The following is a 14,038-nucleotide window of genomic DNA, read 5'->3' as shown; positions in this document are numbered from 1 at the left end:
ACGCTTTGTTTTTCGTCTGAATGACGATGAAAATGAGGAGAGAACTACACCCGCATCGTGCGTCGCTTCTGCGCGTGTCGAGGGGGGTGAGTGGTGCACACACTGACAAATTGATCGTAATGAACTATCCTCGCTTCGCGGAATCTTTCAAGGAAAACCTGTGCATGACACGATTCCCTCACACTGCAGTATCACACGGTAGCACTCCCGCCGTCAGTAAACAAAAAGGATGCAAATGGACTCCGTGGTCCGAAGGAAGTAGTAGACGGTGGTACAGCTGCAATACAGCAGAAGAAGAATCATTATACAACCGTGCCCTCATCCTTTCCTCTCTGCAATGCCCTTTCACTGTGTGGTTGTGTACAGTTAAACGACACAGCGACTTAAAGCGCATGCCCATGCTTGGAACAAAATAAGTCAACGTTATGGTTATAATACTTAGTAGCATACAGCCGGGTAGGCTACTATTCCCCGAATATTGTTGTTGAGTGGGGAAATCAGAAGCATATGCGACAAGATCCCTGCCCAGAGAAAAGAAAGTCCCTGCGGAAAAGTGCCATATCGTGACTTATACACAGCATGACATCATCTAAGCCAAGACCGTAACAAAAAATCATCCGTAGTTTTATTCCGACCATTCCCGTTTTCATCTGTTTGAGGGCTAATTTGCAGCCTATGAATTGTAGTTTGGATGCAGTAATCCGTTTGTATGTACTAAAGTCCAAATAAATTGAGTTATGTCTTGATTATTTCAGAGGAAACAAAATGAATAATGTGCCTTCTCCTTATATCGCACAAAAGTGAAGTTATTGGTATGACGTCTCTGTATTGAGATTTGGACAATAGGCTTCACAATTCTCACTATGAAATAATACCGTTAATAATAACGAGTCGTTTTCAAGTTCAGTTTTATGCATAGTAGTAAATTCCTTGTGACTGACGGAACAGATATGACGCCTGTTGCACTGGAATTACAGTCACGAAACATTCCAGCCAAATCATCCTGTTATAATCTGGTTTTTGAGTAAATTCCTTTTCTGGAGTTTGTTGATTTCAGCACTGTGGACAGCTCCCGTCAGAGACCGACAACTCTAGATTTTCATCCAGTTTCATTTCGCACCCGCGATGCTATTCAAGTGGTATTTTATGAAAACAGTTTTATTTTATTTTATTTTTTAAGTACTGAATACAATGGATTATGCAATCCCCTACAGTAAGAAGTCATGAAATCAATGGCATGCATACCTAGGATGGTTGTAATGTTCCTGATTATTGTCTGTTAGTTAATTATTTTATTCTTGTATATTTATTATTTTTCATTATTCATGTCTGGTCCTCTGTTTATTTATTCATATACATCGCACGTGTCTTCCCCTGTGACGTCAGTCCCTGTCTGCGTGATTCACTATTCAAGTGGTTTCGGAATTTTCAGGTTTCCCACGATTCCTTCTTAGTCTTGTTTTCGCTTTCGCTCCATTCACGTTTGTAGATGGCACTAATCTACTAATAACAATTATCATATATTTTGTAAAGTACTAATTATATTAACACACTAATTGTTGAACTAACTGACGGTCACTAGTTTTGAGTAATGCTATTTCATCAAGTAAACTAACAGACTAACTTTATCTCTATTTTGATACTGCTATATAACTCCGACTCCCTTGCCTTGATTCAGCGAAGTGCACCTGGTCTCCCCTATCACTATGGCCCTTAACTCTGTGCAATTGTCTACTCCCTAGTCCAGAGCAATTTGTATTACATGTGCGTCTCTGTGAATCCAGTCCGTGTTTTTGTTCCTCCCTCGTCATTGTATTAATTACCTGTTCATGTTTCTCACCTGATGTTTATTTGTTAGGTCATCCTCACTCCCTTACCCCACCTAGTTTGTCTCATCCCTCTGTGTATTTAAGCCCTGGTCTCAGTTGTATTCTTTGTCAGAACGTTGATCTACATACTCAGAGCCGATTACTTGTAAGCCTGTTTATCAGAGATTCTTGAGACACCCCTTTGCCTGTTTTCTGAGTTGGCCTAGCCACTTTGATTTGTTTGCATTTCTGATTTTTGGTTTTTGATCTACATTCTGCCTTTTTCCGACAACCTTGCTTGCCCTTTTGTACTTTCTGCTTATCTGGATTTTTGACCCTGGACTGTTTTACTATTATTCATTTGCAAACTCGATTTGGCACTGTACCTGGCTTTTTGACATTGGACTTAATAAACAATGATTTCTGGATATCCCCTGGTCTGCGTTTGGGTCTCCTGAGCAGTACATAACAATGGTCCTCTTCGAGAATCTACTGGTTTCTCCTGAAAAAAAAATATTTAAATTTTGTATTGAATATGGTTTTTGCTATCGGATTTGCTATCAAATAATTCCAAATTACTACAGTAAAAAGGCATCAATGGCTTGTATACCTGGCATGGTGCTCTTTTAGTGGGTTTTGCTGATCAATTTGATTACATTTTTTTTTATAGATTATAGATTATTTTTTTATAGTACCATGTATTGAAATGAATGGGCAATATGGTGGAGTGCCATACCATAATTAAAAATTCCTACAGTAAAAATGCACAGAATTGATGGCTTGTTCATTTGGGATAGTGTTTTCCAAGAATGTCATGGTCTGTCCTGAAAACACTGATTTCATTTTTGTATAGATTTTCAAAAATTTCCATGTATCAAATAAGGTTACCATTTTAGAGAGAAATTGCCATTTTGGAGGGGTTTGTAATCCCATAATTCCAAATTACAGTGTAAATATAAATGTATACCTGGGTTAGTGATATTTGATTGATATTTGAAAAATAAATGATTGCAAGACTGAATTTGATTGGATAGGATGCATCCAGAACAAAAACAAAGACATGTGGGTCATGTTCAGACATTTACGTTTGCAAGACCTTGTGTTGCATGTTGCAAAAGAAGAGATGTTATCATGATTAGGGATGTGTATCGTTAGGGTTTTATTGATACCGATACCAATACCAATACTCCTTATCGGTGCCAGTATTTATCGATACCACGGCGTGTAATTTAGACGTTCCAAGATGGTGAAAGATTAAATCGTTTTTTATTACCACAAGGGAGGTAACACCAGCAACATCTTTAAACAACTTACAGCACCTGCCTTTTAAGCCCTTAGCAAGTCAACATGTGCAGTGCGAGGTATGTCAAAAAAACGAGCAGGCCGCTCCATACAGCCTTAAAGGTAACTGTCAATGTGATAATGCTTCAACAGAACAGAAGCTTAACTTAAAATTACAAATGCTTCTCAGAATAGATGAAATAAAAAAAAAACCTAGGGAGATGACCAAAGCCCTTGCTTACATGTTCAACCCAACAGACACATACATGTAAACGGAACAGTGTAGGGGAGGCGCTTCTCCTGACGCATTTAGCCCTAACAGTTTTTGTTAGGAAAAGCAACATATTTACTTTCTCTGGCAGCAGCCAAGATCGCTCTGGACAGAGTGACGTCACGCTATACACTCGGATAAAATGGCGCTGCGCATGTTTTAAAAAAGGGTAATTTAATTCCTTATTATTTTGAATCCAGCTTTACTGGCAGTCTTAAACCTTTAAGGATGTATATATTGGAAATCAATCTTGTAAATTATGCGAACTTAATCTAGTATTTCACTTCCCCTTTAATGATTCATACACTCACCGTGACTTGATGAAGAAGCACAGTCGGAGTCTGCCTGCACGGTGAAATTGTCGTGAGCCACGGACCCCTTGCCGAGCTCAGACCTCACGTTCCCACGAGCAGTACCCCATGAGGAGGTGTCTCGGGGACGAACTCTCTTTTCCTTTAAGTACTCCGAACGTCCTGGAGCCCTGGTAAGTTCTACTGAACTTCCAGCCCAGTCTCGAAGTGAAGGGTGTGATGCAAATCTACGATTTCCTGTATTCACTGTATTCCTCTAAAAGAACCTATCACATATGATTATAGTAAAATATACTTTATTATAATCAATCAAAAGAATAGAGTTATACAGCTGACAGGTTAGACATCATCTTTCAGTTTGCTAATCACATTCAAGTTTCATATACCCCTTTAGCTCTTTCTAATTTACCTTTCCACCAGATGTTAAATTCAAGGTACACCCCTCAAATATACATCCTCTTTGGCCTTAGCCTTATCCTATAGCTCCCCCTTCTGGACGTTAAAATAAACTATTCCTAGAATATTATGTGCATCTAAATTCTAAAAACGTCTCTACATTTTTCTACCTTATATAGTATCTTAATGAAAAATTAAAAGACATAAAAATGAAAGGAAACATAACATTGAACTTCTATGTGCTACTTTTCCTATTTCTACAAGTAATATAGATTATAATTACCACTCAAGCTTGATTATAGTTGTTCTGCGTTGCTCTTTCAACATCAGTCCTGTTGCTACAACTCTTGGGCTGAGTCCGCACCGCGTACATCACTCTGTTATCCATATCCAGATCCTGGAGTGGCGCGCAGAGGGAGCGCGCCACTCCAGCTTGACTACAGCTATCCTGCGCTGCTCTAACAGCCCTTAGATATCTTGTGAAGCGAAATTCCAAGAGGCTACTTTGCTTCTTTTTTCTTCCTTTCTTTCCTGCTTTTTAACGTCTAAAAGCTCACTCCTTATAAAACTCGTATAAAAGTGTACCTTTTTTTTTTTTTTAAAGAAATGTCCCCAGTATACCGAGTGGGAAGACATTTATCTCTTATACAACTTTTTAATGAGCCTATTCATCACTGTTATTTGTCTCCCTGTCATAATCTCTCCTTGGACTCTCTCCAAACTTTGACATCATACAAGCCAGCAGTAAGTGCCTTCCACCATCTCAATTCAGGTGCTCTTTTTTGTGGCGCCTTAAGGGATCTACAAAGGACATCCAATTAATAGCCAAGTGTAAATCATCCCCCAACTCCTCTACAGTCAGTCCTTTGAATCTATCCAATAAATTATCAGATTATCATTTCCCCATCATCTATATTGTTTTCCTTTTTGCTTTAGCCAGGCATTGTGCTCCTCCCCTGTAGGAGCAAGCCCACACGTGTCAACTAAGTATGTTATCACATCTACCGTTTCTTTGAAAGCCAGACTCCCTGGGTCACCAATTACCTGTTCAGCATGTTGAGTATCCTCCACGGTCATGCTAGAACACATTCTACGCATGGCCTCAGTCAGACCTTTAGCCTTGCTCTCTAAAACCCTAAATCTAAGTCCTCTGACTTCAGACTCCTCAGTGTCCATAAACGATTGTATCTTGTACCACATACTTCTCCTCTTACGGGAGCTTTTACTCCTACCCCATTGGCGTGTGCGAGGGGTTAACAATGCATTCCTGCCTAACCCATCTTCTGTCAATCACTCATCAGGCGGGCCTAGGGCCGGGTCCTCGACAGAGGGCACGGTGTTGTTAGCGTCTGCCGGGTTGCTAACTTTAACACACCGCACTCATTCAGCTTTATGCTATGGGTAGACTGCAAGTGTTTCATGATGTTGCTGGTGTTACCCCCCTTTGACGCAACTACTTTCTTGCATATATTGCATTGAGGCGAGGATTCATTGAGTTTGATGAAGTAAGCCCATACCTTGGAGCGCTTAGCTCTTACGGCCGACATATTGACTACTAGAGAAAACAATGGGGCGCTGCGTCATAACCTGTCGACGGCGGCAGTGTCATAATTATGCGACGGTTAGGTAGACTCTTAAAAAATACCGAAAACAGTATCGTTTGTCCAGAATCTTTAGCGGTACTCTGGTACTGACCAATTAGGAACCGGTACCAAAAAATACCGGCTCTCGGTACACATCCCTAATCATGATATAATATATTTCAAGGAATTCAATTTCTGTTTATACTGTAGTTTTAGGAGGAAAGTAGCAGTTATGTATTATCTTGACTTGGCCGGGGAACGGTGGTTGTTGTTACGCTGCATTACATTAATAACATTTGGCAGACGCTCTTATCCAGAGCAACATACCGTTGATTAGACTAAGCAGGAGACAATCCTCCCTTGGTGTAATGCAGGGTTAAGGGCCTTGCTCAAGGGCCCAACGGCTGTGCGGATCTCATTGTGACTACATCGGGGATCAAACCACCGACCTTGCATGTCCCAGTCATGTACCTTAACCACTACACTACAGGCCAATCCAGCACCATGACAGAACTTTAAGCCCTGGTAATGTCACCTGTGACGAAGCGGTGACACAAATCAGTTACTCCGAATGTGGCTGTGTGTGCTCCCAGGTTGACCACAGTAGATAATAGCCCAGCCTATTCTGTAACTGGCATCACATGCAACTTGTTGGCCGTTTACAGAGTTGAACCCTACCTACTTCTACACAAAAGTGTTTGTTCTCAGTCGGTGCCTTGATGATTGGAATTTGTAAACTATCAATTAACGCCTGTGTTGAGGCTCTGGAAAATGAATGAAATCCGTATTCATAATACATTGTCACTCTATCTGGATGGAAGGTGTTTATTTCATTGCTTTGTCTGATAAGCCATAGAAAGGTGATGGACCTGAACTAAATCCCAGAGAGTAGCTTGGGTATTTAAAGTTAACTTTCTTTTTTTACTTTCCAGAAGTAAATTTTTGTAAGGGGACACTTGAAACAAGATACTCCTGTTAGTGACTGACCTGTTAAGAAGGTTGCATAAACATAATATTTCCTGCTGTGGAAATCAATATCGTGAAATTATTTCATTAACTCCAGAAGTATCTAAAGGGTGGGTGTGATTACAGGATCTCAGAACTATCAGAAGACAGGAAAAAATTTAGTCGTTGCAGTTTTATATGCGATTTGTGAGGCATGCATTTTCCTGAAATGCGTTTTGATAAAATATTGTGATCTGCATGTGAAAAATCTCAAGAAACGCTTTCGTGAAACCAGCCCCATTTTCACATTTCGAACTGGCCGGAAAATCTGATTCTCAATCAACTTCTCAATCAACTTCAGGGATTTAAAATACATTTCATAACAAGCACAATGTGTTTTGTTGTGGTTTATATGCGGTGATACTGTATTTTCAGCTCTATAATATCGCAAGCAACTCATGAAAAAGGGCACTGCTGCCCCCCTACTGTCGGAACCTGCCAGTGCTTCAGACTACTATGGATGTGCTCACTTTTGTCAAATGGTGGTGGTTGTGCAAACAAAACAATATATGCAAATGCGCCAAATGAAACACAAAACCACCGTAGATGTGGGCATTCATTAGATTATGACATGAACTGGCCAATAAACCCATTGGAAGACAAAGGAAACCGCAGTTAAGAGCCAAAAAGCATAATTAAATCCATGGTGCTGCATGTAAGAGTGTGTGGGATTCTTCTTCAGTGTTCCAAAATTCTGTGAAATGCTTTAGAATTACTGCCTGAGACATTTCGCACTGTTTTATTGTTGAGAATTTAGACATTTCCCTTCAAAGTTCAATATAAAATATTCGGTCACAAAATGGTATTGCTACTGGATGCATTTCTTTAGCAGCCTAATTACAACTGGATCACCTTGAGGTGCAAGAGAGAAAAAGGAAAGAAAAATGAATGAAATGAATGCAGGTACCAGCACAGTCGTAAAAATTATATTACATCATCATATATTTTCAGAATGGTCTCAAATATACTTCACCAAGTGTACACTCATGAAAGGATAAATAAAATTAAGACAAAATCGCATCTAGAATTCCAGTCAATCTTTAATCAAGAAGGGGTGACAAATTTCCAAAATCAGTGAAAACCGCCTTGATCTTCTTCCAGTTGACTAAGTCTGGTCCAAGTAAAAAATAAGGGGGACGAGGAGGAAAACAAAGGGGGGAAAGTTGAATCGGTGAAGGGTGAGTTTCTGGATTCACAGGCTCTTTTGAGTTGCTGTGTGGTCCATCCCTGAGTAGGGGGCAGTGAGTGTGGTCCGAACCCTACAGCACGTTACAGGCGTCCGGTTCCATTTTTCCCCCTCAGCTTTTTCTTTCCATTTTGTTTCTTTGCAGTGTTCGAAAATGGTGAAATGTCTTCCTTTACTCTTTGTTTCTTCCTCAGATTGGCACTTTGAACTAAAGAATTCCACAAGATGGGTTTGACCCCCAGATTCCATTTCTTCCCACACCTCACCATCACGATATAAAAAAAACATGTGGACTGCAATTATATTGTGTTATTACACTAGTGCTTCCTCCCCACTGCTTTATGTGATGGTTTTGTGAGACCTCAGTCCTGTGGCACATTCCTGCTGGGTGGGGGGCTGTTCCAAGGCCTGTTTTAGGAGCACACCTTGGACTTCTTTGACAAGGGTGGGCTCTCCTCCTTATTCTCAATGTCATCTTCCTCCTCTTCATCGTCATCGTCGTCAGGGTAGTCCACCAGCCCAACCAAACCGCCCTAAGGGAACAAGAAATGCAAGTAAGCATTTGTCTGCTTTTATTGATTTACTACTTCTTTCTCAATCCATTGATAGCGTTAACTCACGGTTATATCTGTATAACCTATTTTAAGATGCCATTGCGACAACATTTAGTAACCTTATTTAGTAACATGTGGGTGGTAAAACAAGCGTGGGGCGACCTCACCTTCTCTGCATTTTGGAAAGATACTACAAGAAATATGGTAATGTCAGTGTCCTTTTCATGAGTCGGGTCGAGCGGGTCGACCGGACAAAATGCATAATAGTTTCTCATTCTAAAAATGTGCTAACTCTGAGAAACGTCATCCATTGTCCATTGTTTACATATCATTTCTCTGGAGGAATTATTGTTGTCTGTTTTGCTGGTGTAAACTTCAACAAAAGTACTTATACTTAGAAATGCTATTAGCTACGTTTTGTATAGGCTGTCGAACACGATGAACCCAAATATGACTGGTCTTTAACCAGTATTGATAATGTAGTTGCAGAGAAAATGCGTAACCCCCATCCGTGTCAAAATTAATTATTACCAATATCAAAGAACCGACAACCGGCATGTTATTGAAGTGACGACTAAAAAGCTCATTACATTTGCAATGGTTTATAGTATGTTTGGCTTGCATAAAACACAGCAGCATTTTTCACCTGTGTAACAAAACATTTTAAAAGGTACACTGAGACTGCGCTTTGGCAAAAACAGTCCTGAGATTTTATGCCAAAAAAGGTTGACATTTTATACCAAATAATTTATTTTACGATGCCATGTCTAAATATAGGACTTCCTTTGGAGGAGTTCCAAGGAATTCTGACTCTTGGAAAACACAACCCAAAGGGTTACTTTTCATAAAATACCAGGATTATGCCTGTAGTCAAAAGCATTCAAGAATAGTAATCTCTTTATTATGGGTATATCATTTTCAAGCTTGTGTCAAGAAAAGGGGTGATACCCAAGGGGTTAAAGCAGGCATGGCATGGCAAAAATAAATGAACAAGCATTGGAAGAGCTGCATATTTGACTAATTCTGGATTATTTAAGGTTGCCACAAAGCCCCAGAACAGCTTTAAGCAGAGCCACATGAGGGAGACAGTTCTGGAGTACCTTGGTTGTGATAGCTGCCATAGGGGGTGAATTATTGGCTCGAGAACCAGGAGAGCCAGGGGACTCTGCAGAGCCTGGAGATCCAGGCGACCCAGGTGACTCTGGGTGGTTGCTGGAAGGGGTGGGACTGGTGAGGCTGGACAGGGTGGTGCTAGAGAAGGACAGTTTGAAACTGGGGCTCTGGCGACCAGACAGGTTTGACTTCCCCAGTACTTCCTTATCCTCACAGTCTTTCACTGTGCATCAGGGGACAACAAGAAGACAGGTCATGAATGCTTTCCCAGGAAATCCCAACAGCAAAACAAAAGACACCAGTCTCACCAATACGCTAATAATTTAGGTAAAAACAAATGACCCCTGTAAACAGAACATTTTAAAACAAAAGCACAAAGAGGCAGTTCTATGTGATCTGATCATATCAGTTTTACTCTTCTTCCCTCCATTGAAATTACATGGTACTGCATATGGTGAAACTTAGGTAGGAATAGAACCCATGCATTTTGAAATATGGCAGGTGGTCTGTATTTTTTTTTTTAGATATGAAAAATGCTACAGGTCCTGGAGCACCTGTAAAGATAGACGTGAAGATCATGAACACCACTACGTACCAAGATAGTTAAATAACAAAACAATGCCACCCCCCCCCCCCGAATGAGTTTACAACATTTCCAATTTTTTTTTCCAATGCAATTATTACATATCACATAATTCAATATTAAGTGTTTATAGAATATAAAGTTTTGACAGTTTAAAGCATTTTTAATCAACTGGTTTAAACAGGTAGTTTTAATGTTGTGGCTGATCGATGTATACACTCCATGAGCACTTTATTACGTAGACCTGTAGACCAGCTGTTAATGCAAATATTAGCCAATCATGTGGCAGCAACTAAACGCATAAAAACATAAAAACTGATTCAGACATTCAAATGTGATACAAGTGACTGACTGCGGAATGATTGTTGGTGCCAGACAGGGTGGTTTGAGAATCTCAGAAACTGCTGATCTCCTGGGATTTCTCTCACACTAGTCCCTACAGTTTGCAGAGAACGGTGCAAAAAACATCCAGTGAGCAGCAGTTCTGCAGGCAGAAATGTGTTGTTAATAAGAGTCAGAGGAGAAGGGCCAGACAGGTTGAAGCTGACAGGAAGGTAACAGTAATGCAAATAACCATGCATTACAAGTGGTATACAGAAGAGCATCTCTGAACACACAACACGTCAAACCACTAACTGGATAGACTACAGCAGCAAAAGACTTAAGTCTAAAAAATAAGTAATACCTAATAAGGTGTTCACTGAGTGTATAATCATATGGTTTCAAAAAGGTACTCAACCAATCTTGTGTGGTGTGCTGGGTAGGACAAATAACCAAAATATATTAATTGCACATTTACTTATTTAAAGACAAAAGAACAGTAAATACTTTCCACCCATAATATTAATCCCACGAATTCCAAAATTCCAGTTGGAAATATAGGATTGTGTAAGTAACACAAGGAAAATGAGTTTAAAAGGGAGAAACACTGGTGAAGGGTAAAATTCTAAGCACCCACATTTCTTTCTCTCCATAAACTTGCTGATGGGGTCCATGAGGTCTTCTTCACTCTTCATCTTGTCAGAAGGTGGGACCACAGCTTCTCCATCTTCCAGGTCATCCTTGTCTGTGTTGAACCACATCTCCTCCTCGTCCTCCAGTTTGCGTGCATCCCGGCGGTACCGATGGTTCCGGATGGTGGAGCGCGTGCTGCACACACAATACAAATTTTAACTAAACCATCCTAAACAGACATGTTTACCACACATCAGCAAGAAGAGAACCAAAACTAACCTAGCACATTCACCACTCAGGCGAGAACAAAACCAAAACTAATCTGTCATGTCATGTCACCACACAACAGGCTAGGACATAATCAAAACTAAACTGATACATTCACCACACATCAAGAAAGAGCAGAAGCAAAACTAAACAATCCTCCAAATTGACATCAAGCTAGCAGAGAACCAAAGGGCCGTTCCGTATCAACTCAAATGTGCACGGCAGCATTTCTTCCATTTTTAAGGCAATGATGAGGAATGGAAATCCTGAAAATATAGCTTCAAATGCAGCTTCATTTTGTGCTAAAGCCTTCTAAACTTTAAGTGGACATCAAAGTGCCTAGTTTCATGAAAAATATATTTTTAAATGGCTATAATTCTACAAACAAACTGACATATATGATATTTGGCATATTGGGCATATTGGGAGCATGTACAACTCAAATCAGTCAAATTCGAATATATTATTTTATTTGTATTGTATATATACTATCAAACATGAGAAAATTGAATAGTTCAAATAACTGTGGTTTAGATTTGGGTTTTTGAAGCTGCCACAGAAACCAAACCTATCAAGATGCCATGACAATTTTTTTTTTTAATCTAACATATCCAAGGTTGAGGATGGTTGCGTCTTCCTGAAGCCCCAATGCGAAAATTAACTGTCTCATTCTCAAGACTTCCACAGACAATAAAATGGAAAACAAAAATGGGTTTCATTTTGAGATATGACATCTTGGAATTATTTGAATTTTACATGCTTCTGTTTGCTTCCAGAATTATCCCATTATGGACTAAGGCACCCTATCGAAAACCCATAGAATGGCCTAGGAATCACAATACATTTCAACGGTCATGTGTCTTGAAAAACAGTCATATGATCGAATACAACACTGACGTCACATCCATCTGTTAAAGGAGATGTGATGTGCAGGTCACATTTGCCCATAAGGGGTTAAAGCCATTTAAAAATGGGATTTCATGCAACTAGGCACACTTTAAATAATGCCCCCCTAAATGTTTTACATTTCGAGCACAAAAACAAAGCAGTGAATGAAGCTCACATTTTTAGGATTTCTATTCCTCATCCTTGACTACCACCACAAAAAAATAAAAGAAATTGAAGAGATGCTGCGGTGCACTTCACGGAATGGCCCCAAAATTACATATTCACCACACATCAGGTTAGAACAGAAAATAAACCAACACATTCACCACACTTCAAGTTAGAAGAGAACCAAAACCAGAATCGTCCACACATCAGGCAAAAAAATAACTGAAGCACTGTGGAAAATATTTTCAAAAAGTGATAAGAAGGTTAATTTTTTTTGTTGCAATAATCAGTGACAAGCGACAGAGCACATTTCTCATTAGCACATAGAGATATTGTAATTGTAATTGTATTGTAAGCACTCAAACTGAAACACTGGAAGCTTAGTCTTCAATTCGGGGCCAAGAGTTCAAACTCTTGATAGGATGCTTGAAGAGGACATTGGAAATCCTGGATAATCAAAATTATGCTTAACTTTTTTTTTGTTTTACATTCAGAACCAGACCAATTGCTGTTATATTCATCTTAAATAAAATGAGTGAAACTGCACATAGTGCACAGCGGAAAAGACTCGAGGACACTGGAGGATCCGGTCTCCGCTCTCCAACTAATGTTGCAGTGATGCCACTGATATGACCAGGAATACAGAATTTGGAGGAAGTGTTGGAGGAAGAATTTGGATTTTCTGAATTGTTCAGAAAATCCCTGTGTACTGCTCAGGTAAGCTGCACCACACTCACCTGTCCAGTTTGGGGTTGTCTTGCCTCTCACTCTGCTGCTCATAACGCAGCTTCAGCCCTTTGAATGTCTGCACATAGACCACATCTTCAAGTGCTTTCCAATAGTTCTCAATTATATGGGAAGTGAGAGACTTCACATCCTCCTGGACAGAAACAATATGCAACATGTATATATAAAAAATACATTCAAATTTACCATCAATTAGTTTTAAATACATTTGTGGTAGGGTTTGCAGGAAGGAGGCAAGGCAATCGGAGGAAGATGCCATAGTTAATTAGGCACACACACAGGGGCTCTTTCCAATCACTTATTTTTCACTATTTTTCCCATGTTCCTTTTCATGTTCCTAGCTCCACCCATTGGGAGAGGCAAAAAAGGAAGCAAGAAAAGGAGGTGAAGCGGGGGAATCGAGAAAACATGAATTAGGCAAACGCTTCTATGGCAGCCTCAGAAACCCTAACTTCATAAATGTTACAGTTGTGTTCAAATAAATAGCGAATAAAGTGCAAATATTTTTTTCTAGCTTTTAGTTCAATATTTCAAATGTAGTGGAAACAGTAAACATTCAATTCCAAATCAAAGCATTAGCAAATTTTATCAAGTCTGTGTTACTCTTTTACAGGAAGCAAAGAAAAGGAATATATATACATATATATATATATGAATCTGTAAAAAAAAAAAAAAAAGATTTAACTTCAATTTAAATTACTGAACTAATATTTAGTTGCATAACCATTGTTTTTATATAACTGCTGCGCATCTGTGTTGCACCGAGTCAACCAACTTCTGCCACCTAGAAACAGGTATTTCAGCCCAGGATGAACAAACTACATTCCACAGTTCCTGTGAAGTTTTGGGTTTTGCTTCAGAAACTGCATTTTTAATGTCACCCCACAAGTTTTCAATGGGGTTGAGGTCGAGGGATTGAGCTGGCC

General features: G+C 39.6%; 1 protein-coding gene across 1 annotated transcript in view; it reads right to left on the bottom strand.

Moving 5' to 3' along the window:
• Positions 1-7,565: 7,565 nt before the first annotated feature.
• LOC133128532 (serine/threonine-protein phosphatase 4 regulatory subunit 3-like) overlaps positions 7,566-14,038 on the bottom strand; it is a 62,421-nt gene continuing 55,948 nt past the window's right edge. The window contains exons 12-15 of the mRNA XM_061242137.1: positions 13,103-13,245; positions 11,050-11,240; positions 9,496-9,731; positions 7,566-8,374 (exon numbers count right to left, since the gene is read on the bottom strand). Of these exons, the coding sequence (XP_061098121.1) occupies positions 8,255-8,374; positions 9,496-9,731; positions 11,050-11,240; positions 13,103-13,245 (690 nt within the window). The 3' untranslated portion in view covers positions 7,566-8,254. The remainder of the gene's footprint in view (positions 8,375-9,495; positions 9,732-11,049; positions 11,241-13,102; positions 13,246-14,038) is intronic.

The sequence above is a fragment of the Conger conger genome, chromosome 5, assembly GCF_963514075.1.
Source record: "Conger conger chromosome 5, fConCon1.1, whole genome shotgun sequence".
NCBI classification, from domain to species: Eukaryota; Metazoa; Chordata; class Actinopteri; order Anguilliformes; family Congridae; genus Conger; species Conger conger.
This window is presented reverse-complemented; position numbering and strand designations above follow the sequence as displayed.